The 26,952-nt window shown below is 52.6% G+C and overlaps 1 protein-coding gene across 12 annotated transcripts in view; it reads left to right on the top strand.

Moving 5' to 3' along the window:
• Positions 1–26,952, top strand: part of PTPRU (protein tyrosine phosphatase receptor type U) — a 77,414-nt gene that overhangs the window by 42,903 nt on the left and 7,559 nt on the right. For 4 of the 12 annotated variants that reach the window (XM_036115413.2, XM_036115402.2, XM_036115411.2 and 1 more), the window contains 12 exons: positions 1,511–1,540; positions 3,941–4,098; positions 14,213–14,403; positions 15,156–15,231; positions 15,725–15,801; positions 17,478–17,495; positions 21,706–21,742; positions 22,311–22,468; positions 22,555–22,671; positions 23,404–23,558; positions 25,757–25,892; positions 26,393–26,542. In XM_036115413.2, the coding sequence (XP_035971306.1) occupies positions 1,511–1,540; positions 3,941–4,098; positions 14,213–14,403; positions 15,156–15,231; positions 15,725–15,801; positions 17,478–17,495; positions 21,706–21,742; positions 22,311–22,468; positions 22,555–22,671; positions 23,404–23,558; positions 25,757–25,892; positions 26,393–26,542 (1,303 nt within the window). The remainder of the gene's footprint in view (positions 1–1,510; positions 1,541–3,940; positions 4,099–14,212; positions 14,404–15,155; positions 15,232–15,724; positions 15,802–17,477; positions 17,496–21,705; positions 21,743–22,310; positions 22,469–22,554; positions 22,672–23,403; positions 23,559–25,756; positions 25,893–26,392; positions 26,543–26,952) is intronic. The other 8 variants (XM_036115407.2, XM_036115403.2, XM_036115409.2 and 5 more) reach the window with 8 other exon arrangements.

Raw genomic sequence — 26,952 nt, 5'->3', positions numbered from 1 at the left:
CTCGGCAGGTGGAGGGAGGCAGGGAGGAGCTGGGCTGACAGCGGCCCCTTGGGCAGGGTCATTATTAGTCTCACTCGTTTGGAGGAGGATATGGACACTGAAGAGGTGGAGTACTTTTATTTATTTTCCCTCTTTATTGATTACTCAATTCAATGAAATATTTATTGGGGGATTATCATGTTCTGGGCTCTGTCCTGGGCCCTGGGACCCAGCAGTAGGCAAAAGAGACAAGGGTGGTGCCCTTTGTACAAGCTAGTGCTGGAGCCTGGCATGAAACCAGAAACAGCGCAGATGCGTAATTACAGATCGTGAAAAGAACAGGGTGCCGGGGTGGGGGGCAGAGAGAGGGTAAAGGTGACACAATAGAGTTGGCGATTATGGGGGAGTTTTTGTGGAAGGCTCTTGAAAAGTCATGACATTACAGCTGAGACCAGAATGCCATTCCTTCAGCCATCCCTCCTCTTCAGGCCCCTGTGACCAGCCATGGGCCTGCGCCCTCCGCTCTCTCCTGGGATGGATGAGAGGAGACATGCTGTGTGGCTTCCAGCCACTCTCCTGCCCTCACTGGGCCTCAGCCTTCCACTCTTCTCTCCTTCCCTTCCCCCAGTCTGCAGAGTCCCTCGTGGAAGGCCATTCCCTGGGGTCGCTGCTGGTGGGGTGGTGTGGGAGCAGGTGAATGGAGGACCCCTGGATGTGCCCGGATGGGGCCTCAGGAGGGAGCTGGCTCTGGGGGTCAGGGTCCTGGGACAGGCGTCTGCACTCTGCCCCTGACCCCCAGAGAGGCCTTGGAGGACCACGACTGTCTGGGACTCAGCTTCCCCAACCTGCGAAGTGGGATCAGACCCAAGCCATGCTTTGGGTGCCCAGAGGGGGTGGCCCAGCTCTTCTGATGGACCCCATACTCAGGGGCAGTCTGGGTCGGGGAGAGCGGGCCTCACCTTTGCCATGGAGTCCAGCTGGAGCCCTCTCCACCTCTCCCTACCCCCACCCCCCAGCCAGGGTTCCCTCCCAGGCACAGGTGTATGCGGAGGGCTGACCCCTCAGGGGCAGAGGGGCCTGCAAGTGTGAGCAGCATTGGGACTGAGGGGTGGGGCTGCAGGGGAGAGCAGGGTCGCCTGTGAGCACGTGAGGGAGGGTGTCTGTGTGTGATTGTATCCACATGAGTGTGTCTGTTTATGTGTGAGTGTGTAAGTGTGTGTATTTCTCTCTGTGTCCATGTGTGTGTGATTGTGTGAAAGCTCGGCTTCCCCAGGCCCTTTCCCCACCACCTCCTCCCTCCAGCAGCAGGCTTGGGGAAGGTTCTGGAAGGGGCCTCCGGTCTTGGTTTTCGGCGACTGAGCCCAGCCAGCCCTTGGGACAAGGAAGGTCCTCCTGACCTGTCCGGTCCCTGGCCAGCACCCTCCCAGCACAGAAAGCACCAGGCCCCTCCCTGCCCACTGGGTGCTGCCCTCGGCCCACCTTGTGGCAGGACCACGGGCCCAACTGTGCTCTTCTCTTTGCATGCTGCCAGGAGGGACCACTATGCCTACTCCTACTACCCGTAAGTAGCCCCGCCCCACCCCCTTGGGCCCTGTGTCGGCCTCCTGGTGTGGAGGGCCTCTCGCGGGTCCCTCTCTGGGGCCCACAGCCGCGCACGTGTGTGTGCGTGTCCGGGGCAGGCCCGTCCCCACCCTGGCAGCTGTCCCCACGGTGCCCACAGCTCTCAGGTCAGCACGAGCGCCCTCTCCAGCCGGGCGGCCCCAGGCTCTTCAGGCCCACCATTTCTGGGCGCTTCTTCTGGGCTCGGACCCTGAGAAGCACGCACTGGCATCCCTCCTGTGTTACTGAGGAGACCGAGGCTCAGAGAGGTGAAGGGACTGGTCAGAGGTCACAGGAAGTGCCAGAGCTGGGGTTACCACCCAGGCCCCGTCTGACTGCCTGGTCTCCTGATGGTCCTCTGTGTTCTGCCTCTGTCTTCTCTGACTCTGCAAGCCTTCCAGAACATTCCCTGCACCCGTACCTGTTCTCCCTCCTAGCAGAGCAGGCTCAGGGGGCCCCAGGACAGCCCAGAGGACGGGGGTCTGTCACCTCCTCCTCCTGGACCCTCTCCTTGCATCCACATCACCCAGTGTCGCACCAGCTTTTCCAGTAACCACACCCCCGTTGGCTCAGGGACAGCCTCCAGCTGGGCTTTTCCAGGAATCTCGGACAAGACGGTTGTCCCGCCCTCTCTACTTGTGCAGTGAATGTTTGACCCTAAACGCAGAACCTTTCCAAGTGTCTGATTGCCCTCCCTCTGCTGACTCACCCTGATCAGCTGCGGCCGGCAGTGTTCGCCGTCCCTCCGGCTTCTGTCTTCTGTGGAGCTGGGTGCTTGGTGTGTGTAGTTCTTCTTCCCCGTGAACCGAGAGGCCTGAGCAGGGAACAGAGCCCTGGGGCACACCACTGGAGACTGCCTTCTAGGCACAGCTTGACTGCTGTCCTCTGTCCACGGCCCTCTGTCTGTCCTCCCTGTGGTTGCTGGTGTCTGCCTGTCCCTCCCTCTCTCTGTCCCCTTCCCCATCTCCCTCCTTGTCATGGTCCCTTTACTGTCTCTCCTCCTCCCCCTCCTCCTCTTATCCTCCTGATTCCCTTGCCCCCTCCTCACCTCTTCTCCTTCCCTCCTTCCCCCTCTACCTTTCTCTCTTTTGTTGATGGTCAAGGCCACAGTCACAGAGGCTTCTCCTCACCTGCCCACAAGAGGGTCCTCGGCTCTGCCCTGGGCCATGGTGAGGGTGATGCCCAGAACTTGGTGGTTGGGGTCACCTAGTCTTCCCTTGCCCCAGACAGCTCTTGAACTAGGACAGACTGATTAGAATTTGCCTGTCTGGGAAGATCTCTTCCTTAGCCTCTTTATCTCCACCGATGGTCAAGGTTCCTGAGCCCTCTTAACCTGGAAGTCCTCTCTTGGGTCTACCCCACATCTTGCATGTTGTAGGGCCCATCAGGGTGAATGGCTATCTTATCTTGAGCCTTCCCTGTAATTGGGCCCCTGACTCCACTGCAGTCTCAAGACAGGTCCCAAGTCATTCCCTCTTTCCCGTTTGCTCAGCCCCTCGGTCATGGAGCTGTACCCCTGCTCTTCCTCCCACTTCCCTCCGAGTCCTCTGGAGTCACAAACTGCCATCCTAATCTGTAAAGCTGGGCTGGAGGCCTGGGCTGTGCAGGGCCCTTGTCTAGGGTCCTATCACCAGGCCTCTCAGGAGGGACTGGGCCTCTTGCTTTCTCCTTCCGCTGCTTCCTGTGACTGGATGGACTGGTGGGCCGTGGCAGGAATATGGGCCCTGTATGGATCTCTTTACATGTCTAATGTGGCCTATGGTGGGACCATCCTGGGGGTTCTGGGGATAGGAAGAAGCCAGTCGGAGTTCATTCCCTGCCCAGAGGAAGACTCCCGAGCACTGGCTGAGCAGCGGCCAGACTCTCTGCCATGAAGGAGGAGCATAGTGCACCCCCATTGTGGGAAAAAGGGGTTCTCAGGGCACATGTTCGGTGAGGATGGGGGAAAGGAGGATGGCTCTGGGGGCGTGCTGGGGCTGGAGCTGGGGTAGTCATCTTCCTAGTTTGGATGAGGTGATTGCTGTGACACCAAAATAGTCCCAGAATGACTATCCTTCCCATTTCCTGAGCCCTCCAGGCCAGTGACAGGCGCCAGGTCCCAGCCTGAGGCCGCTGGGCTTCATCCCTTGTTCTCAGCAAGGGTCCCCAGGACAGGGACTCTGCCTAGTCCCTTGTGGGGGAGGCAGCAGCTCTGGGTTTGCCAAGCAAAGGATAGAGGCAGAGCCTCTCGGTATTTAGAGACGCTTCTAGAATGCCCCCTGGCCTCAAGGCCCCCTGACTGTTGGGCCTCTCCATCCACCTCTGGGCATTGTCCTGCCCAGCTCAGCACCCATGTATGTCTCTTGTCAACCCCTCCCTGCAGGAAGCCGGTGAACATGACCAAGGCCACCGCCAATTACCGTCAGGAGAAGACCCACATGATGAGTGCCGTGGACCGGAGCTTCACGGACCAGAGCACCCTGCAGGAGGATGAGCGGCTGGGCCTCTCCTTCATGGACACCCACGGTTATAACCCCCGAGGTGAGTGCCTGGCCCTCCCGCCCTTCCCTGTGGCTCTGGGATTCCACACCTGAGCCAGGAGGACCGAGCCCCTCCGATGGGTTCTCTAACACCCCAAACCCAAAACGAAGCATCTGTTGTGCTCCTGCTGGGTACCAGCACTGGGTAATGCAGAGGAGACATGGGTATTCCGTCTGCACTGGGTGAGCTTTAGGAAAATGGAGGACTTAGACACAGACTCATAGGGGAGGCATGCGAGGTCACATGTTGATTGTGGGAAGTGTTCCAGGGACTTCGAGAAAGGAGGGACACTGCATGATCAGAGGGGACCAGAGCAGTCTTGAGCCTGCTGAGCACCTGCTGTGGGAGAGGCAGGGGACCAGTGGCTAAGAAGGATGGCTCTGGAGTCAGACAGACCTGGGTTTGCATCTCGCATCCCCTTAGCTGTGTGACCTGGGGCAAGCTGCTTAACCTCTCTGGATGTCTGCTTCCTCATGTACAAAATGAGGCCAGTGATCATCTCTGCTGGTAGGTCTACTGGAAGACTAGGTTGGCTATTATGTGTACATCATATAGTTAGTGCTGTGCCCAGCACGCAGGAAGAATACGGTGGATCAGCCGTATGTGCTTGGAGCTTGTCATAAATCATCTCCTCATGCATCTTTTTATTCTATTTAGTGTTGATTTGTACAAAAGAAAATAGGTAATGTTTCTGGAAGTCGTGCAGCGATAATATAACAAACACGGGTGAGCCACACTGGTGAATTAGGACACCGTCTGGGCGTCCCTCCCTAATAATATGCCCCGCACCCCTCTTACACATAAACACACACCCCCTCCCTGAAATTTGTGTCTATAATTTCCTTACCCTTTGGGGAGTAGTTTTACCATGTGTACATGTAGCCCCAAACAGCGCATTATGTAACTTTGCTCGTTTTTGAGCTTGATACAAATGCAATCACACTGTTTCTCAACTCAGGGTTGTGTTTCTCATATCTGCCCAGGTGGATGTTTCCCTGTAGTTTGTATAGTTTTCCATTCTATGAATGTATCGCAATTGATTTCTCCCTTCTGCCATCCAGCGACATCTGATTTGCTTCCAGTTTTCTGGGTATTACAAACGAGGCTGCTCTGAATGTTCTTAAATGGATCTCCAGATGCATCTGCATGGCAGATCTGAGACATAGAACAGCCGGATTGCAGAGCGTGTGCTTGCTCCCCTTTGGAAGACGGTGCCGAGCTGTGTCCCAGAGTGGCTTTGCCTGCGCTCACGGCCAGCAGCAGCGAGCGAGGGTTTCTGCTGCTCCACGGCAAGCTCAGAATTTGCCAGGCTTCTTCGCTTTTGCCAAACTAGTTTGTATAAAATGGTAATTCTCTATAGTCTTAATTTGCATTTCTCTGATTACTAATGAGGTTGAGCATATTTTCAAATCATTATTGGCCATTCATCGTTCTTCTTCCATGAAATGCCTGTTCATGCCTTTTACCTAATTTTCTATTAGGTTTTCTGTTGCTTTCTTAGTGGTTTTTAGGAGTTCTTTATATATTTAGGATGATAATCACTTTTCACTTATGAATTGCAAATATCTTCTCTCAATTTGTGGCTCATCTTCGCAGGTTATTTATAGTGTCTTTGGAGGAACAAGTTTTTATTTTAATTTAGTCAAGTTCATCAGTCTTTTCCTTTCTGATTTCTACTTTTTGTGTTTTTTTTCAAGAATGCTCGCTTCCTTTGCAGGGTCATAAAATATTTTTTACTTTTTTCTAAACCTTTTTATATTTTGCATTGCACATTTCAATCTTTACCCTTCTGTGATTGATTTTTGTGTGTTATAGGGATGAAGGATTTTCTTTTTTTATATTTTCTTTTATTTATTTTTCTGTAGTAACTCATGTCCCAGCTTCTGTTACAGTTTGTATTTTCACCACTGATTGTAAAGCCACCCTCATCAGGGATCATGCTTCCATATATTTGTGGATTGTTTTTTGGCTCATTGTTCTCTTTGATCGGCCACTTTGGTGATTCCTGTGTCTGTCGATACCTGATTGCCTCATTACTAGAGTTATATAAGTCTTGTATCTGGTACATCAAGTTCTCCCGGCTTTGCTCCTCATCAGGGATGTCTTGGCTATATTTTTCTTATTCTCTTTCTCATACATTTCATTATATTTATTTATTTAGAGAGGGATTGTGTGCAAGTGGGGTGAGGGAGGGGGTAGATGGACAGGAAAAGAGAGAATCTTTTTTTTAAGATTTTATTTATGTTTTTGAGAGAGAGGAAGAGAGAGAGAGTGAGTACGAGTGGGGTAAGGGGCAAAGGGAGAAGCAGGCTCCCCGCTGAGCAAGGAGCCTGATGCGGGGCTCGATCCCAGGACCCTGGGATCATGACCTGAGCCGAAGGCAGATGCTCAACCAACTGAGCCACCCAGGTGCCCCGGGAAAGAGAGAATCTTAATCTCCACGCTCAGCATGGAGCCTGATGTGGGGCTCGATCTCATAACCCTGAGAACTGAAATCAGGAGTTGGATGCTTAACTGACTGAGCCATCCAGGCGCCTGTCTCTCTCATACATTTCAGAATCATCTTTTCAAGTTACTTGTAAAACTTTGTTGGGTGGATTTGTATTAAATGTTTAGGTCAATTTGGGGAGAACTGACATCTTATGAAATTGTCTTTACATCCATGGAGGGGATATATCACTCTATGTATTTAGGTCTTGAGTGTCTTTCGGTAATTTTTCCATAAGACTTTGCACATCTTTTGTTAGATGGACCCTCAGGTCCCTTGTATTTTTGATTTCCATTGCAAATGGTACATTGTGTTGATGTGTGTGGTAAAATACACGTAACGTAGAATTTACCATCTTAACTGTTGTTAAGTGTGCAGTTCGGGGGTATTAAAGACACGCATAATGTACGACCATCACCTTCAGCCAACCCCATAGCTCTGTTCCTCTTGTGAAACTGAAACTCTGTTCCCATGAAGCAGTAACCCCCCATTCCTGCCTCTTCCCGGCCCCTGGCAACTCCCATTCTACTTGCTGTGTCTGTGAATTTGACTAGTCTAATTATCTCATATACATGGAATCATAGAGCATTTGTCCTTTTGTGACTGGCTTGTGTCACTTAGCTGAATGTTTTCTAGCTTCTTTCATCTTCGAGCATCTTTCAGAATTTTCTTCCTTTTTAAGGCTGATGAATATTCCATGACATGTATGTACCACGTTTTGCTTATTCATTCATCCACCCGTGGACGCTTAGGTTGCTTCCATGTTTTAGTTATCGTGAAGAATGCTGCTATGAACATGGGTGTACACATACCTGTTTGAGACCTTGATTCAGTTCTTTGGGGTACATATCCAGAGGAATTGCTGCATCATATGGTAATTCTATTTTTAATTTTCTGAGCAACCACCATACTGTTTTCCATAGTGGCCGTACCGTCTGGCTTTCCCTCCAGCAGTGCATAGGGGCTCCACATCCTTGTAACACTGGTTATTTTCTGGGTTTTCTTTTTTTTTTTTTTGATAGTAGCCATTCCAGGGGGTATGAGGTAGTATCTCACTGAAGTTTTGATCTACATTTCTCTAATGATGAATGATGTCACTTTGGGTGTGTGTGCTGTTTGTGTATCATCTTTGGAGAAATATCTATTCAAGCCCTTTGCCCATTTTTGAATTGGTTTTTTTGTGGTTTTTTTTTTTTTTTTTTTTTTTTTTGCTGTAGAGTTTTAGGAGTTCTCTCTGTACTCTAGATATTAATCCCTTATCAGATATATGATTTGCAAATATTTTTTCCTTTTCGGTGGATTGCCTTTTTACTCTGTGGATTGTGTCTTTTGGTGCACATAATTTAAAAAATTTTCATGAGGTCCGGTTTGTCTATTTTTTTCTCTTATTGTCTGTGCTTTTGGTGTCATAGCCAAGAAATCATTGTCAAATCCAATGTCATGAAGTTTTTGCCCTGTGTTTTCTTCTAAGAGTTTTTTTTTTATCGTTTTAAAACAATTATTATTTTTTTATAGAGACAGAGAGCACATGAATGGGGTGGAGGAGGGGCAGTGGGAGAGGGAGAGAGAGAATCTCAAGCAGGCTCCATACTCAGTGCAGAGACCGATATGGGGCTCGATCTCATGACCCTGAGATCATGACCTGAGCCAAAATCAAGAGTTGGATGGACACTCAACCAACTGAGCCACCCAGGTGGCCCTCTTCAAAGAGTTTTATAGTGTTAGGTCTTACATTGAGGTCTTTGATCTAGTTTTGAGTTAACTTCTGTATATGATGTGAGGTAAGGGTCCAATTCCATTTTTTTTTGCATGTGGATGTCCAGTTTCCCAACACAAATGGTACACTTTTAAAATATAACATTTCTAATTGTTGCTCATGTAGAGAAACATAGTTGATTTTTTATGTATATATATTGATCTTATATCCATAGTTCTTGATAACCTTACTTACTAATTTTCATTTATCTGTAGAATCTTTCAGGTTTTCTGAGTATGATCAAAAGATCTGTAAATATGGGGCGCCTGGGTGGCTCAGTCGTTAAGCATCTGCCTTCGGCTCAGGTCATGATCCCAGGGTCCTGGGATCGAGCCCCGCATTGGGCTCCCTGCTCCGCAGGAAGCCTGCTTCTCCTTCTCCCACTCCCCCTGCTTGTGTTCCCTCTCTCGCGCTCTCTCTCTCTCTGTCAAATAAATAAATAAAATCTTTAAAAAAAAAAAAAAAGATCTGTAAATACAAACAATTCTGTTTCTTCTGTCTCACTTCCCTTCCTTTTTTTTCTTGTCTTTCTGAGTGGCACTGGCTGGGACCTCCAGCACTGGATTGGATGGAAGTGGTAATAGTAGGAATCCTTGTCTTGTTTTCTTGGATTTAAAAAGAATGCTTCTAACATTAAACGCTGAGAATGAAGTTTGCTACAGTTTTTGGTAGAAATGTTTTATCAGGTTAACAAAATTCTTTTCAGTTTTTAGTTTGCTAACAGGTTTTATTTATATGAGCATTAAACTTACCAAATGCTTTTTCTGCACTATTTTATATATATATATATATATATATGTATATATGTATATATATATAGTTGTTAATGAGGGGAGTGACATTTTCAGATTTTCTAAAGTTAAAATAACCTTCAATGCTTGGGGTAAATTCAGCTTGGTCATGATGCATTATATTTTTTATGTCATTTTGGATTCAGTATAGGTATAATATTGTTCGAGATTTCAAAGCTATATTCAAGAGTGGGATTGGCCCATGATTTTCTCTTTTTTGTACTATCCTTGTCTGGTTTTTGGTATCAAGATTCTATTAGTCTTGTAAAATGCACTGAGGTCTCTTCTCTTTTTTCCTTATTATGAAAGATTGGAATAATTGACACCTTGAGAGTTTGGTGGAATTCACCTATAAAACAATCTCTCCTGTTATTTTCTTCATGGAAAAATTTTAAACTTTTAATTCAGTTTATTTAAAGGAGTAGAGGACTATTGAGACTTTCTATTTTTTTTTTTTCAAGCCACTTGTAGTTATTTGTCTAGGAATTTGTCCGTTTCATTTAGGTTTTAAAATTCACTGACATGCCCTTATTTATCATGTTGTCTTTGTGATCTCCCTCATTAAATTTTCACCCCCGCCCAGCATGGTAGCTATTATCAACTCATCTTACAAATGAGGAAGCAGAGAGAAAACAGAGAGGATCAGAGAGGGGAAGTCACTTGTCAAACAGGCAGAAAGTGGCAGAGCCAGGATTTAAATGCAGGTCTTTCTGAGTTGCAAAGAGCTGCCTCCAGCGAGGCATGGGCAGGATTTGGACAGGCAGAGATGGGAAAGGAAGGGCATGCACGGGTGAGGGAGCACACGGAGAGGTATGATTGGGCAGAAAACTCCAGTGGTCGGCGGGGAGAGTGGGAGGTGGGGGCAGGGTGGGCGCCTGCCTTGCTGCCGAGTCCTCTGGAGAGCCCCAGAGAGGCAGGATGCGCGGGCTCCGCCCCCAGCCCGCTCGCTGACAGCTGGGGAGACCTGGCCTAGGGAAGTCAGCCTCAGGCTAATTGCCATGGGGATGGTGGAAGCAATTAGTGCTGTAGGAGTTTCGAGAAGAAGTGCCTGTGGGCGGAGGTGGTAGGGTTTGGGCTGGGCTGGACAAGACGTGGCTGCTGGTGAGGAGTAACCATGGGCACGCCGCAGACTACGGCGGAGGTGTGGTCAGGAGACTGGGGCCGTGGGTCCGCCCCTTTTCTCTCTCCCCACGCCCTATGCCCCCAGCCTCCACTTCCTTCGTTGCTTTCCAAACAGAGGCACCCAGATTTGGGTGGTGGGGAACAGAAAGCCAGGCTGCCTTGGCTGCATCCTCAGTCTTTTACAACGGGGACTTATCACGCTGAGCAAATGGAGGCAGGCTGGCCGTGAGGAAGGCGGCTGGGATGTTCCCAGCATGTGGGAATGGGCCCCCCGCTGTGTCTGAAATCCAGCCTGTGAAAACCCTCAATCCCTTCTGAGCCCTGTCCATCTGGAGCTCTTGACCTCTGTGGGTGCCAGTGGGTTCTGCCCGCCGAATGGTTTGTCAAATAAGTGCTAGGTTCTTTTCCTCACCACACACTCTCTTTTATCAGGAAGAAAAAGACAGGGAAAGTAGGGTAGACAACAGGGCCCCAGAGTCAAATGGGCCTGGGTTTGAATCCTGGTGCTGCTGCTTAATGACTAAGTAACTCACCCCTTGTGGGCCTTGGTTTCCTCATTTGGATAGGGGATGACAGTAATGCTTACATCATAGGAATAGTCTAAGGATTAAGTGACCTAAGAATCATGCCAGGCATATGAAAGTACTTGATATGTAAGATAGTATTAGCTATTATTACAAGCTATGTTTCTTTAAAGTTATTTCCTAATTGCATTAGGGAAGGAAAAGTCTGGAGTGCTCCTAGATCATATAACTGGGAGCCTGTCTTCGTCTGAGGTGGGTGGGAATCGGGGAAAGGGCCCATCTTTGAGGAGGGTCTGAAGATTTTCATTTTCAGATGGGGAAACTGAGGCCCAGAGAGGTCAAGTGACTTGACTCAGAATTTGAATTCGGGTCTCTCTGACTCCAGACCCAGTGTTTTTTTCCCCTGGGCCTCAGCCCTCCCTCCCAGAACCTCAGCTGTCTGGCAGTTACTTGTAGAAGATGTCCCACAATCACGATGGAGCTGGGGAGAGCCTGGAAGAATCCCCGGGTGGCAATCTTGAAGCTGAGGGCTGGCACTCACCTTCCTTCCTCTCTTCCTCCAAGCTGGTTCTTGGGGTGGGGGTGGGGTAGGGGGGGAGAGTGTGTGTCTCACATCCCACAGGGGAATTCATGCACAAGGAGAGTAGAGACCTGTCTTCTCTGGGCTCAGGAAGTAGAAGAGCCTCTTGGCAACATCACTGCTCATCACCCTGTTGTCTTCTGGTGGTCTTTGTTTTGTTTTTTGTTTTTTTTAAGATTTTATTTACTTACTTGAGAGAGAGAGAGAGAGAGAAAGAGAGCGCTAGAGAGAGAGAGAGCATGGGGGGTAGCGGGGGGGGGGCAGAGGGAGAGGGAGAAGCAGAGTCCCCACCAAGCAGGGAGCCCGACGCAGGGCTCAATCCCAGGACCCCAGGATCATGACCCGAGCCAAAGGCAGACACTTAACCAACTGAGCCACCCAGGCGCCCCTTCTGGTGGTCTTTGTATAACATCTTCTATCCCTCTTGGGCTCGGGCAGAAGCCCAAGATTTGGCTTTGGCTTCCCATCAGGACCCTGACGAGGTGGGATTTTTTGCTTGTCTTCAGCCATTGCAAGCTGATTCTGTGTGTACTTGTGAGGCTGCCTCAGGACTGACCCTTCAGGTCATCAGGGATGGGCTGTTGGACTCCCCACACCCTCCTTTGTCCCTTTCTCCACCTGGAGAGCCCTCCAGGGAGCTGTCGGCACGGCTTCCATGAAGAGCACTAGGACCTCTCTATCTCCCAGTGTGTCGAATCAGCAGATATCCTTTGTCTTGAAATCTTTGCCCTTGTGTATTTATTGTAGATGCTCTTCAGAATTGTCGGGTCCTGAACCAGGATCCTGCAGTGGAGAAGGACCAGGCTGACCCTGTGGTCAGCCAACTGCCCTGGCTTTCTGGGACTAGTTATGTCCACAGCCCCATTTGCAGGTGCTCTCTATGTGCCGGGCACTGGCCTGGGTGCTTTATGTGCATTATCTTATTTAATATTTGTATCATCATATGGGAGAGTAACAGTTTTTGTCTTCACTTGACACATGAAGAGGGAGGTTTAGGGAGAGTAAGTAACATCCCCAGGGTCCTGTGCAGAGCTGGGATTTGATCTCAGGCCTGTCTGACTCCAGAGCCTGTGTCTTAATCACCACACTCATCCTTCTGTTCCCCTGAGGATGTTTCCCGAAACAAACAAAAAAGCTGTCCGTGTTGAGAGATGGTGGTGAAACATTGCTGTTTCTACTCATCTCTTGGAGATTGAAAATGCACACTAATTAGTAGGAAGCCCTGGGAGGTCTTATAGGGAAAAAACGTACTTCTTTTGGTTTCAACCAGAATTTCACAGATTCCTTTAAAACAGAGAACCCCTCCTCATCCTCCTTCTCTTCTCCTTTTTAATGGAGTAGCACTTAGTCATCTGCCGTGATCTGTGTTTTCTGGAATGCACTGTCGCAACCACTGCATAAGGCAAGTCTCTCTTTGGGCCTCAGTTTCTCCATCTGAGGAATTAAGGGCTTGGGGTATCTGACCACAGTGGTGTAACTGGCACGTGACTTGCCCTCCAGCTGCAAGTAACTAGAAAATCTGGAGCAAATGTGAAGGAATTGTCTTCAGACATTGGGTGAATGGTAGCTCAGGACTGATTCCCCAGAGGAGAGAAACAGATGAGGAGGGCTGCCTCATCACACTGCCTGTCTGCCTGGAGGCGGTTTTTAAACTGTGGCACAGGGAACCCAAGCAGGGTACAGAAATCCCCCTGATTTGAAGAGCCAGGGCTTGGAGTCTGGGGGAGTTGAGCAGCACAGGAGTCTGTCCTGATGTCGTGAATTCATTTTGTCTGTCAGCCATGAGTAGGAGTCAGAGGCCAGGTGCCGGAGAAGGTTCCCTAAGAAGGCTGATTCCGGCTAAGATCTGAAGGATGGATAGGAGTGCACCAGGCAAAAGCAGAAGGAGAAGGGTGTTGGAGGTGGTGGGAAGTGAGGGGGCTGGCACCTGGGCCCCACTGGGGGTTTCCCCACCTGCCCCTGCCAGGGCAGAGAAGAGCCGTGAGAAGTGGGGAGGGCTGGCCTTGACTGAGCCCCTGCATCGTACCCAGGACGGGACGAGAGAAATGGGTGTTCAGTGTATGAGGGCGAGTGTCCAGAGGCGGGTGTGACTGAGTGGGGCACTTTGCCCTGTCCCAGGGCCTGATCTGGGGGACCAGGGTGGGATGTCCTTGGGGATGCTGACCAGAAGAGCGGGGAGCGGGTGGGCCTGGAGGGAGGGGATAGTTTTCCCCGTGTGTGTGTGTGTGTGTGTGTGTGTGTATGTGTGTGTGTGTCACTGGGAACCTCTGACCTGTTCCCCAATTGGCTGAGGCTGCCGCACAGGCTGACAATGGAAATGCTTGTGCAGGAGAAATGCTGCTATTCAGGTGCCTCCCGTTAATCTGTGGAGGGGGTGGCGGCAGCAGCTAATTTCGGGATTTGCTTGTCTTTGAATGGGGGTAATTACTGGGAGTTGCCAATTGTTCCAGATTGTTCTCTGGAAGAGGGGGAGAAGGGGGGGCTCTCTTGGGCTCTGCTGAGCGCTGCCCCCTGCAGGCAGGGCGGTGAAGTCACAGAGGGGTGGTCCAGGCTGGGGAGCAACAGGATGGAGTCAGGGGACCCCAGGATCGCAGCAGGGCCAGAAGGGCTGGGCCGGAAGGGCCCCCCAGAGACCCCGTGACCCAACCTGCTCATATTACAGATGGAAAAACAGATGCAGAAGGGAAGGGACTTGCCCAGGGGCGAACTGGGTGGGCCCAGCCAGGCTGCTTGGCCCCGGGGAACAACCTCCATGTTGGCCATGCACCCCTCCCCCACCCCGAGTCCGTCTGGGACGCCCCAGGCTGGGGGGCCGTGTGCGTCAGGAACCCCCTTTCCTCTCTCTGACTGCAGGAGACCAGCGCAGTGCCGGGGTCACTGAGGCCAGCAGCCTGCTGGGGGGCTCACCGCGGCGTCCCTGTGGCCGGAAGGGCTCCCCATATCACACGGGGCAACTGCATCCTGCGGTGCGTGTGGCCGACCTCCTGCAGCACATCAACCAGATGAAGACGGCCGAGGGCTATGGCTTCAAGCAGGAGTACGAGGTGCGGGGCCCCAGGCCAGCCAGGACCCCTCGCCAGGGCCTCGCCGGGCTCCTGCAGGCTGTGGACCCTGACCCTGGGCAACCCTCAGCCTCGCCCTGGATGGACCTTTGCTCTGACAGACCCTAACTCAACCTAATTTTTTTTTTTACCTTGACTCCAATCTCAGACTGACCTGGTTTCTCACACTCCTCCTGATTCTGACTTGAAATCTGATCTTGAGTCTTCTCTCAGTCTCCATCTAGACCCTGATCATGATCCTCATCCTCTCCCTAATACGACTCTGACCACCATGAGGGACCCTGACCTCTAACCTAACACCCAGGCTTGACTTGGACCCTGACTCTCATCCTAAATTCCATTGGAACTCTGATTCAAATCTCATCCTCCCTCCATCTGGACTCTGACACCACCTTATTCTAATCTTAATTTGACCTTCACTTTTACCTTCTTCCCAACTCAAACCTTGATTTACCCTAAACCTGACCCTCATTCTGAAGTGTCTGTGAACTCTGACTCGACCCCCCCCGCCACCTGCCCCACTTTTCTCTCTTCCTTCCCCTCACACTGCTTGGTTTTGAACTTAGTCTCTTGCTGATAAAGGGATATATGGTGACTTGATCTCAGGCTCCAAGTTGAACCCTGAATCTGGCCCTTATCTGTGGTCCCACTACCATCCTGTTAGGGGATGGGGTCTGATGAGGGGAGGGGTTTCCCTGCCCCACTGACTACCCTTTTACTTTTCCTTCTGGCAGAGCTTCTTTGAAGGCTGGGATGCCACAAAGAAGAAAGACAAGGTCAAGGGCAGCCGGCAAGAGCCTGCGCCTGCCTGTGAGTCCTGGGGAAAGGCCTGGGTCTGGGGCCATGGGTGGGAGGGAACTGGGTGGGGTTGGAGAATAGCCGGAGTGACCACTATTGAGGGCCTCCCACATGCCGAGCCATGTGCTGATTATTACACCTATTATTTTACTTACTTCTCTCAATAACCCAGTGATGTGGGACATATTATAACCCCCAGTTTACAGATAAGGAAACTGAGGCTTGGGAGGTTAAGCTCCCTGCTCAAGGTCACACAGCTGATACTCGCCTGAGTAGCAAATGATCTTGGGCCTCCTTTGGTGCCGCAGCCCAGGTTCTAACCCCTGGCCTGTCCTGCCCCCTCTGGTGCTGAGAGCCTCCTGGTCAGCCCTGAGCCTCGAGGTTCCCTGGCTCTCCTGCCTGTGCCGTACCTCTGGCCTTCTGGAAGCTTCCCCTCATTGCCCTAGCTCTGCGCTCCCCAGCTCAGTCCCTGCCCACCCCATGGTCCCCTGCTTTGTGTTTCCAGATGATCGGCACCGAGTGAAACTGCCCCCGATGATGGGAGGCCCCGATGCCGACTACATTAACGCCAACTACATAGACGTGAGTGCCTCGCCTTCATCTCTGCGGGCCCAGCCCCGCCCGCTCCAGGCGCACTGCCCAGGCAGGCCAGCGACCTGGCAGGGAATACGTGGGGGTTCACAGCGCCCCCACCTCCTGCAGTCAGTGCCAGGGAGCTCAGAGGAGGGGAGGGCAGACGAAAGCCATCAGGAAAACTTCCTGCAGGGCGGACAGAGGAGGGGCTTCCGTGAAGCAGAAAGAAGGGGAGTGGGCAGACAGCTAGGCCTGGAGTTGAGGAAGGAGCCCCTCTCACTGAGGGACTGAGAGGCTTGGAGCTGGGATTCACATGACTCACAGGAAGGCTGCAGGCAGGCAGGGGCTGGACTTCGAAGGCCTCAGGTGGCAGGCCGAGGAGGTGGGGCTTTTCCCTAGGGGTCCAGGGGAGTTGCTGCAAGTGTTTGGACTGTGAGCAGAGCGGCACTTGAAGAATAACAACTCATGTTTATTGAGCAGGTACTGTGTGCCAAGCGCTGTGCTAAGCACTTTATATCAAAGATTTCATTTTATATAATCCCTGAAATCATGCTACGAGGTAGTTAGTATCGCGACCTCACTTTGCAGGTGAGGAGACAGACTCCAAGAGGTGGAGCTACTCGTCCGAGGTCACAGAGCTAGTGAGTGGGCAAAAAGGGACTCAGATCTCAGCCCGTCTGTGTCTCCGAAGCCTTTGCTGCTAACCACAAGGCTCTCCTGCCATGCGGTGCGGCAGCTGGGTCCGGATGGACCAGAGCAAGGGGCTAGGGACAGGGCAGGCAGCCAGGAGGCCCGGGCTCAGGTGTGAAGAGGTGATGAATCTGCTCCCCAGGTGTGGACAAGGGCAAGATGGGACAGGGCCCAGGGACCCAGGGCAGACTCCTCCACCCTGACAGCAAGCCAGGTTCGGGAGAGAATCATTTATTTGTTTATCAGATCTATCTCGAGCATCTACCATGTGCCAGGCATCATGCTGGGCAACAGAGATAGAGCAGTGAACATAGGCACCATCCCTGCTTTCCTTGAATGTACAGGTTCTAGTCGGGGAGACACATAAACGTATCTCCAAGTAAAGTCATTTCAGATGAGCTGGGAAAGCACAGGCCAGACACGAGGAATGATTTTCCCAGCGTCACACAGCAAGTTAGTGGTACGGCCAGGGTTAGCCGCGGTGGGCTGCATGGAGGCGGGGCTTGAGCCGGCTCTGGGTGGCTGGAGAGGAAAGGGTGGGAGTAGGGAGCAGCAGGAGTGAGGGAGGAGGAAGGTGTGTACCTGGGAGGTGGGATAGTCAGTGACGTGGGAGACCTCTCCTCTCCCTCTTCTTCACCTCCTGGGGGCCAGAAAATATGCTACCCCATATTTTCCAGAATTCCTTGCCTTCTCCCCCACCTCCCATGCTCTCCCTTGACTGGGGTACGGGCTGGGCCTGGCCTCTCAGACTCGGGCGACTTCAATGACAGGGGCCTCTTCTGGGTCTCCTCAGTGTCCGGTTGGCTTCCCCATGGGCCCCCGGCAGGCTCATACCACTCCCCGCTCTCCGGCCCAGCCCTGCCCCCGTCTCTGCTCTGCCTCCCCTCCTCACATCGCCCATCCTGGCCACTCCTGTGCTCCGTCCACCTCCATCTGCCTCTGGCCTAATATCTGTCTCTTTTGCTTTGTACTGTTCCCTCACTGGCATCATTAAGATTCGGATAAACCGTGAAGTAAGTATCTCTCTCCCCGTCTCCTCCTCCTCCTCTGCCTTCTCACCAGCTGTAGCTCAGACTCTTTCATGGTCTCTGGCTGTCTTCCTCTCTCTGTCTCTGTCCTCCTTCCCCTCCACTCGTGCGCCCAATGCCAACTGTCCATTTCAGCGGCCTGGCCAGGGGCCGCCCGGGGCTGCAGATCCGACACTACCCCTATTGTAAACAATTCCATCCCCTCCTCCACTGCCCTGAGATGGGGCATCAGGGTTGGGATGCTTCCACAGGCCCCCTTCACTGGCCGCCACCTTCTGTCACCTTTGTGCCCCAGCTCCCCACGTCCAGTGAGTCCCACTAGCCGTACCTTCTGTGGGGCCCTGGGAGGGCTGGGAGGGGGGAAGCTGCTCTGTGGGTGCCCCATCGCTGCTGCTGGGGGGTCAGCGTCTTGAAGGAAGCGAGGATGGCCCCGCCAGTCCCCTTAAAACTAGTTTCTCTGGTGTTCAAGTCCCCTTGTGGTCAGTTTGCTTGAAACTCAACCCTAATTACTTTGCCCTCAATTTAGTCCTACTTTGAATGTTTTATTTTGGGGGAGCAGTTTGGGTATTCTTTTTCTAAAAATTGTGCTATCCCTGGGCCTTCTAGGAATATTTTTAAAAAGTCCTATTCATCTAGTGATCCTTTAATTTGGTTTTTAATACACATTCGACCTTCAAACAGCATGAGTTTGAACTGCACTGGTCCCCTTTCTTGTGGATTTTTTAAAAATAAATTATTTTTATTTTATTAAATTTATTTTATTAAATTTATTTATTTTTATGTTTATATTTTTATTTATATTTTATTTATAAATTATAAATGTATTTTCTCTTCCTTATGGTTTTATTAATATTTTGTTTCTCTAGCTCACTTTGTTATGAGAATACAGTATATAATACCATATAACATACAAAATATGTGTTACTTGACTGTTCATGTTCTCAGTAAGGCTTCCAGTCAACCAGGCTATTAGTAGTTAAGTTTTCGGGGAGCCAAAAGTTATGCGTGGATTTTCAACTTCCCCAGGAGGTCAGCGCCCCAAACCCCCATGTTGTTCAAGGGTGAACTGAATATTATTTTTATAATATCTGATGCCTGATGGATGGGATTGTTTGCTATTTTGTGGGTATCTTTCTATCTCCTTTAAAAAATACTTCTTGTTTTTTAAAGATTGCAAAAATACAGTTCATTATCAAACTTAAAGACAATGCAGAAATATACACATTTCTGTATATACGAAGTGAAAGGTCCCCACAGTCACAGCTGCTGGAGATGACCAGTTATCCCAAATGTGCTCCCAGACATCACCCCCCCTTCTTATTGTGAGTGTGCTTCAACAGTTTGTAAAGTTCCCAAATTTAAATGGAGTAATGGGCCCATGAAATGGGTGGATATACTCAGTGGTGGCGCCCCCATGAGGAGGTGATGAATACAGGTACATTTCTTTATGTCAATCTCCACGTCAATCTCCATACAGCGCACTTGGTTCCTTGTCAACACTCTTCAGTGGCCATAGAAGACTTGGCTTTAATGCATCGTCAAATGCCAGTTAACAAGAGTATCATTGGCTGGGCGCCTGGCTCTGTGCCAACACGTTAGGCACATCATTTCATCTTTCCCATACTCTGAGCAGTAGGGACCGACATTTGGCACGAGATGACCGAGCCTTAGGAAATTTCAGTGACTTGCTCATGGCTGCATGGAGCTGGGCCTCAAGCCCCACGTGAGCCCTTGACCCTCATACTAGACTCTGGTTCTCTCCCTGTGGGGGAGCACCAGGAGGCCCTGGGGTGCTTGTCCATGATGCAGGTGGTTGGTCCCCGAGCGCCACCCAGGCAGAGGCTCCAAGCAGGTGTAGGGATGTGCCCAGAACATGGCAATGCCTGGGCGGTGAGGACCAGTGCGCTCTCAGACGCTCTAAAGTGGGTGTGCTCGAGGTGATTGATCTGCTTGCCTTCCTTTCACACCTGATCATTTTACACTTTCCATTGTAGTGTTCTCTTATTGTGCAAGAATGCACCTATGCATGAAGACATTAATATGCAGATTGGGAGGGTGATCTGTTGAAAACTCGTTTTGCTGTGGACTGTATTTGCTGACTAGCTTGGGTGCTGGCACTGGGCCAGGCACCGGAGAGACAGGGCTGGATGAATCCGAAGAGACGCTTGCTCTCATGTGGGATTCTCAGGCCAGCTGGTTCTAGGTGGGGTAGCCTGTTCCCCGCTTGACCAGTGCTGGAGGTGGGAGGGCTGCCCTGGCCTCGCCTTTGCTGGGCCTTCCCCTGGGACCCTATTTGCCCAGCAGCTCAGCTGAGGACCTGAGGCAGAGGCAGTGGCCGGGGGTTAGGCCAGCTCGGAGCAGTTCTGCCAGTGAGGGCCCAGTGCCTCTGGGACGCTCTTCACTGTTGGTAACTGGAACTGGGTTTTGGGCATGGTATGCAGGTACACAGCAGAATCTCTGAGCTGTGTGTGTCTCACTGTTACCCCCACATTGCAGAAGGGAGCAGAGGCTCGGGAGGCTGAGAGTCTGGCCACTCCAGTGTGTTTTGAGATCCAGCACTGGTCCCCCCAGGAGCTGGTTGGAAAGGCGCAATCCTGGGCTCCATGCCAGACCTTCTGAGTCTGACTCTCCCTTTTAACAAGATCCCTAGGAGCTGCGGGTGTACATTAAAGACCAAGGAGTGCCCTTTTATAACGTGGCCGGAGTCACTTAGCTGCTCTGTAGAGCTGCGATAGGAACCCACATCCACCTGACTCCCCAGCGCAGATTCTCTTTTTTTTTTTTTTTAAGATTTTATTTATTTGCGAGAGAGAGAATGAGAGAGAGAGAGCACATGAGAGGGAGGAGGGTCAGAGGGAGAAGCAGACTCCCTGCTGAGCAGGGAGCCTGATGTGGGACTCGATCCCGGGACTCCAGGATCATGACCCGAGCCGAAGGCAGTCGCTTAACCAACTGAGCCACCCAGGCGCCCCCCAGCGCAGATTCTTAACCCCTGGAGGAAACCACCCTCTGCCCAAGGAATTCTTGACAGCCATTCTTGACAGTTGGAATCTTCGGGGCTACTCTTTGAACTTGAAAGTAGTAGCAGTTATAATAGGTACCATTGACCAAGTGCCGACTCTGTGCTGGCCGTGGCGACAGACCCTTGACGGTATGTTACTTTGTTGACTCCTCACAGCAGCCCAAGGAGGTAAATACCGTAATCGTTCCCATTTTGTAGATGTGAAAATCGAGGCCTAGAGAAATGAAGGGCTCTGCCCGTGGGCTCATGGCTAGCGAGAGGTAGAGCTGGGACTTGAACCCTGGCAGTCTGACCGAGGCGCGGGGAGCTGGGTTGCGGGTGTGAACTTGATTGTTCTCTCTTGTGTCAGCGCTGCTGCACATTTACCCCTCCCGTGGTGCCCGTAGGGGTGCCCTGGGTGTCAGTGTGAGGGCAGGGTGGCAGGGCTGGCTGTGGCCCCGGGGTGGGAGTTGGGGCTGGCTGGGTCCTCTTTGCAGCCTGAGGGCTCTGCGGATGGAGGATGAAGTAGCTCTTGCCCTCTCTTTTGTGGGAGATCATGTAGGTAAAGTGCTTAGCACAGTATGTGATCATAATAGGGATCATAATTGAGATCATAATCTCAAAAATGATTATTATTTAAAAACCATTTTATCTGAGGGCCATGAGTAACCCATGTGTTCGCTTGCTTCCGACCTGAAGCCTTCATCTGGGCCCCTGGGTCCCCCAAGCTCTGGGTGACATGTAGTGGGGAGGGGGCACTGCCCCCCTGGTTGCCCCGAGGGGGCTGGGATGGCTGATGAGACCCAGCCTGGGGTCCAGGGACCCCCTGGTAACCTGGGCAGGATCACCGTGTACTTCATTTGTATCCACACAGCTGGGCCGTAAGGTGACTGTGGCTAATCCCCCCAGTCTATGGGTGGGGAGACCCTTTAGGCCCATATTGGAGTTATGTCCTCTGTGGGGTCACACAGCAAAGATGGGTTTGGACCCAAGACACTGGTGTCCCAGCTGCTCTTCTGTCCTTACTGGAGGACAGGTCCCCCCCTCCCCCGGTTAGGAGGTCCCAGGGAAGAGGGCAGGCAGCTGGCCGTGGGTGACTGTGCTGCACCTGGGAGAGGGGGGCAGAGGACGTGAGATCGGAGGGAGCGAGGGGCCGCTCCTGGGGTCTCACTGCAGCCTCTTTTCCCATTCCAGGGTTACCACAGGTCAAACCACTTCATAGCCGCTCAAGGTACCTGCACCTCTGCCTGCGCCCGTGCGCCGAGTGCCGTCTGCCCTGCTGCCTTCCCTCTGACCTGCTTGGCTCCCTGTCTGCCTCCCTGCTGTCTCTCTGCCCAAGTCCCACTGTCTGGCTGCGGCTTCTGGCCGCCAGCCTCTGCCCGTCTTTGTGTTTGTGTCTCCCCGATGTGCTCAGTGCATCTGTAGTTCCCTTGGCCGTCTGTCTGTCTCTGAGGTGGTGCATGCAGAAGGGTAGGCAAGCTCAGTCCTGCCAAGTGTGTATGGTGCCTCTGGCTCTGGGGGCTGCCTGGGTCCCTCTGGCTGTCTTTGCCCCCAACCGTTCGTTTGTCCATTCCTCTGGGAGACTTGGGCTGTAGACTGAGGATCTAGCCCTCCGGCTCTGCCTCCTGGGTTTCAGTCGGGATGATTGGGGTCTCCGGCCAGCCAGGCCCTCTCTGATCCTACCCACCCCTGGGGCCCCCCAGGCACGAGTTGGCATTGGGTGGGGTATGCACGGGGTGAGCATGACGCCTTCACTGGGGCTCAGGAGCCTCCTGGCCTGGGGTGGGGGTGCTGGGCAGCAGGTGCGCTGGCCCTGGGTGGAGACCTTGCCTCAGGGATGAGCACCCTCTGCGCCCCAGGGCCGAAGCCCGAGATGGTCTACGACTTCTGGCGCATGGTGTGGCAGGAGCACTGTTCCAGCATTGTCATGATCACCAAGCTGGTGGAGGTGGGCAGGGTAAGCAGGGCCTTGGGGTGAGGGGGTAAGGCGGGCCGGGGGAGGGGCAGCAAAGAGCCCACTGAGCCCGCCTGTGGGGACCCCAGGTGAAATGCTCACGGTACTGGCCGGAGGACTCGGACATGTACGGGGACATCAAGATCACGCTGGTGAAGACGGAGACTCTAGCTGAGTATGTCGTGCGCACCTTCGCCCTCGAGCGGGTGAGTCTCCTGTTACCTTGGTCCCTGCAGGGGTGCCTGAGGAGGCGGGGCAGAGTCCACCTCCCCACCTCCCAGGGCAGGAGCAGGAGCAGTGAGGAGGGCTCGGCTGTCCTCCCCAGCAAGGCAGGTGCTCCGTCACTGCAGGGAGCGCTGTGGGGGGACCGCACAGGGACCGCCTTGGCCGGCGACCCCAGGAGGACGTTGAGAGGGTAGAGTTGAAGGCAGCGGCTGGTGGTGCTGGTCCTGCTCGGCGCTGGGCATCGTGCGGAGCCTGTGTTGGTTAAGCCCCGGGAAGCGCCGGGATTAGGTGTTTCCGTTAGTCCCGTTGTACAAATAAAGAAAGTGAGGTGGAGGGGCGGCGCCACGCACGAGGCCACGTGGCCGGTGACTGGCCGAGTCCTCCTGTCTGTGATCCTCTGTAAAAATCCTCAAAGGAGACAATTGCCCCCTCTAGGCTAAGACCAGAGAGTCACAGTGACGTGTCGGGTCGCACAGCCCCGTGCAGGCAGAGGCGGGGGGTCGGCGGGCGGCCCCGGCCCCACTCCTGTGTAGTGTCTGTCTCGTCTAACCTCGGACCCGCAGTCCCTCCTCTTTGGGCCCTGGTTTTCTTGCTGCTCCCATGAGTCAGTAATACCCACACCTTGGTTCACGATTGGGGTTAACTGATTGAGATCCAGCAGTGAGCAACCGGCAGGTGACTAAGGGGAGCCAGCAGTGACTCTGTCTCGCCAGAGAGGCTACTCTGCCCGGCACGAGGTCCGCCAGTTCCACTTCACCGCCTGGCCGGAGCACGGCGTCCCCTACCACGCCACAGGGCTGCTGGCCTTCATCCGGCGCGTGAAGGCCTCTACCCCGCCTGATGCTGGGCCCGTTGTCATCCACTGCAGGTGAGGCCTCGATCCCAAGGACGAGACGACTGGGCGTGGGGTTGGTTCTGGGTCCCTGAAGGAGAGGAGGCTTGGGTTCATCCTACTCACAGACAGAGGACAGGAGAGACTGACCCCCAAGGGCCCTTCAAACTGTGGCTCTGAGGTTGGCGCCCTGGTGTGCTGCCCGAGACCTGTGGAGGCCCTGGAGGCAGTGGGGGAGAGGGGTTGGCGAGGCATCAGGCAGGTTGGGTTCCATTTGCTTCCGTTCAGCCAGTGCCCATTGCACACCTGCATGCTGGGCTTGGCCCAGGTGCTGGGAAGGACTTTGCTTTCTCTTCTCTGAATCCTGAGGGCTTTCCTCACTGCGGGGCCTTCATGCCCTGTGCAGCTCCTGAGCATCACTCCTTTCTCTTCCAAGTTCTGCCTTCGTTGGCTCCTGTGGCCCCCCCCACCCCCCGTTTGCCCTTCCTCTGCTCTGCTTCCTCTCCGGCTCCACAGCTTTCTCTTGCCTCTGAAGGGCCCTGTCCTGTTCCTGCCCCCACTGTCCTCCTGGGGAGCTTCCCCTCTGACCCTGGGGTCTCACCGACTCCCCCGGGCCCACAGGTCCTCGGCCTCTGTATCTGGTCCTGGCTCCTCTGCTTGGATTCCTCTCAGCTTCCCAAATGCCACGTGGCAGACCCCCTACCTCCCTCGCCCGCTCCCCTCACACCACTTCTCAGGTTTCTTTAGGCTTCTTTAAGATACTGTCTTTATTTTTTATTTTTTAATAGAGATTTTATTTATTTATTTGAGAGCGAGAGAGAGCATGAGCAGCAGAGGCAGAGGGAGAAGCAGGCTCCCCACTGAGCAGGGAGCCCGATGCGGGGCTCGATCCCAGGACCCCAGGATCGTGACCTGAGCCGAAGGCAGATGCACCACCGACTGAGCCACCCAGGCGTCCCTAAGATACTGTCTTTAAAATAAGATTTCATTGAGGTATAACATACTTAAAGCAAAGTGCACACAGAATAAGTATATATAGAACTTTATCCGTTTTCATAAATTAAACACACCTGTGAAATAACCAGCACTGTTCAGATCAAGAAATAGAACATTAACAGCATCCAGAAGTGCCCTTGAGCCCCCTTCCAGTCTGTACCCACCTCCTCACTCCCAGAGCAGCCTCCATCCTGACTTCTAAAGCGTGAATTCATTTTGTGTGTTATTGAACTTTGTATAAATGGAATCACACAGCGTGTGCTCTTTGGTGTGTGACTTCTTTCCCTCCACCTTATGTTCATAGGATTCATCCATATTATATCCTGTCCCGCTGGATGAGTAAACCACAATGTGTTTATCCATTCTGCTACTGATAGGTATTTGGGTTGTGTCATTTTGAGCTATTACGGTTAGAGCTGCTAAGAACGTTCTAAGGCATGTGTGTGGGCCAGAGTACGCATGTGAAGTTTCTGGGGGGTACGTACGTAGGGGTGGAAGTTCTGCCAGGCAAACATTCAGCTTTGGTAGAGCCTGCCAGTCCTCCAAAGTGGTCGTACTGATTTCAGCCGCCGGCAGGGGCGGGTAGGAGACCCGCTACTACGCATTCTTGCCAGTGCTTTGACACCACCATTTTCAAGCTTGAAATCTTGGAGTCATCTTTGTCCTCTCTCTGCCCCCTGACTCTGCTCACCCTGGGGCTGAGCCTGAGTATCCCAGAGATGGGTCCGACACAGCCCAGCTCTGGATGAGCTCCCAGTCCGGTCGGGGAGACAGCTACATGTGGCAGGAAGAGTGTTTGACAAGAGCCTGCCGGATTCCTCTGGGAGCTCAGAAGAATGACATCTGCTGGGAGGGTTGGGGAGGCTCCCCTGAGTGTGTGAGCAGGTATGAGTGTGTGGGGCTTTGAAGGCTGTGTGGATTTGGGGCTACCCAGGAGGCAAGAACATTCTTAGTTTAAGCTCTGGGCATCACCTTTGTCCTCTGCCCATCTCAGTTGCTACCCTTGCCCTCCTCTTCTTCCCGAGGCCCGTCCCCAGCTCGGTCTTGCATCACATTTCCACAGCTCCTGCTGCAGATTTCTCCCCGGCTCCTCCTCGCCACTGGGGTGGGGTATCTCTCTGTCCCCCAGCCCATGTGGTGTAGACATGGCCAGGCACCCCAGGCCCCCTCTTCCCTTCTTCTTGGCGCTGGGCTCCCTCCCCAGGCTCTGACGGGGCCCTTGGCTGCTCTCTCCCCAGCGCGGGCACTGGCCGCACAGGCTGCTACATTGTTCTGGATGTGATGCTGGACATGGCGGAGTGTGAGGGCGTCGTGGACATTTACAACTGCGTGAAGACCCTCTGCTCCCGGCGCGTCAACATGATCCAGACAGAGGTAGGGGACGCAGCCCTCCCTCCCTGCCCCCGCTCTGGGACTTGGGTCCCTCATGGAGGAACTCAAAGCTGGCGGAATGTGTCAGAGGGGTGTCAGAGGATCTTAGAGCTGAGATCCCTGAGCTTGGCCTGCCAACCTCTGAGGGTCTTCCCAAAGTCAGCTCCACTGTGTTCAGTTGGGTGAGGTCAAACAGCCAAGGGGCCAAGGTCATAGGTTTTGCAGGTAGGATCTACTGGTGTTTGTATCCTCATTAGATGTGTGACCCTGGGCTCTCCCTTCACCTTCAGAGCTTCTTACAGGGTATTAGAGGGATGAAACATGAGGTAAGTGAACATATCTGTGAAGGTTGTTTCAGGTAGGGTTGGTCCAACCTGTACTAATACCTAGTTGGACTCTAGCATCCCTGCCTCAACTTTGGGCTTGCTTCCTGCTGCCATCTCCCCCAAATCTCTAGGTTCTAGTCCCCTCCTGGTTCCTCATATTCTCTCCTCCTATTCCAGGAGCAGTACATCTTCATTCACGATGCAATCCTGGAGGCCTGCCTGTGTGGGGAAACCACCATCCCTGTCAGCGAGTTCAAGGCCACCTACAAGGAGATGATCCGCATTGATCCTCAGAGTAATTCCTCCCAGCTGCGGGAAGAGTTCCAGGTGGGGCAGGAGTGTGTGTGTCTAGGTGTGTGTGTGTGGTTTGTGAGTGTGTGTGTGTGTGTTTGTGTGTGTGTATTGGGAATTCCTCAGTGCTATAGGAGGGACAGTAGGGCTACTGGGGAGGACTTGGAGACAGTGGAGGAGGTGGTCCCTCCAAGTGGCAAGAGCCTATGCTTTGAATCAAGGGAGCCCAGGTTCAAGTTCTGGCTCAGTGAAGAGCTGTGAGTAGCCTTGAGCACTCACATCACCTCCCCAAGCTTTGGTTTTTCTTACCCAGGAAAGAAAGTCAATATTGCCCTCGTAGTGTTTGTATTCATCAGGATTCTTTTGGTTACAAGTGACAAAAATCCGGCTCAATGACTCTTGAAACTGAAAAGTCCAAGGATGGTGCAGCTTCAGTTATGGCTGGA

The sequence above is a fragment of the Halichoerus grypus genome, chromosome 5 (genome assembly GCF_964656455.1).
Source record: "Halichoerus grypus chromosome 5, mHalGry1.hap1.1, whole genome shotgun sequence".
NCBI classification, from domain to species: domain Eukaryota; kingdom Metazoa; phylum Chordata; class Mammalia; order Carnivora; family Phocidae; genus Halichoerus; species Halichoerus grypus.
The sequence above is the reverse complement of the archived record's forward strand: the minus strand, read 5'-3'. Positions and strand labels throughout refer to the sequence as shown.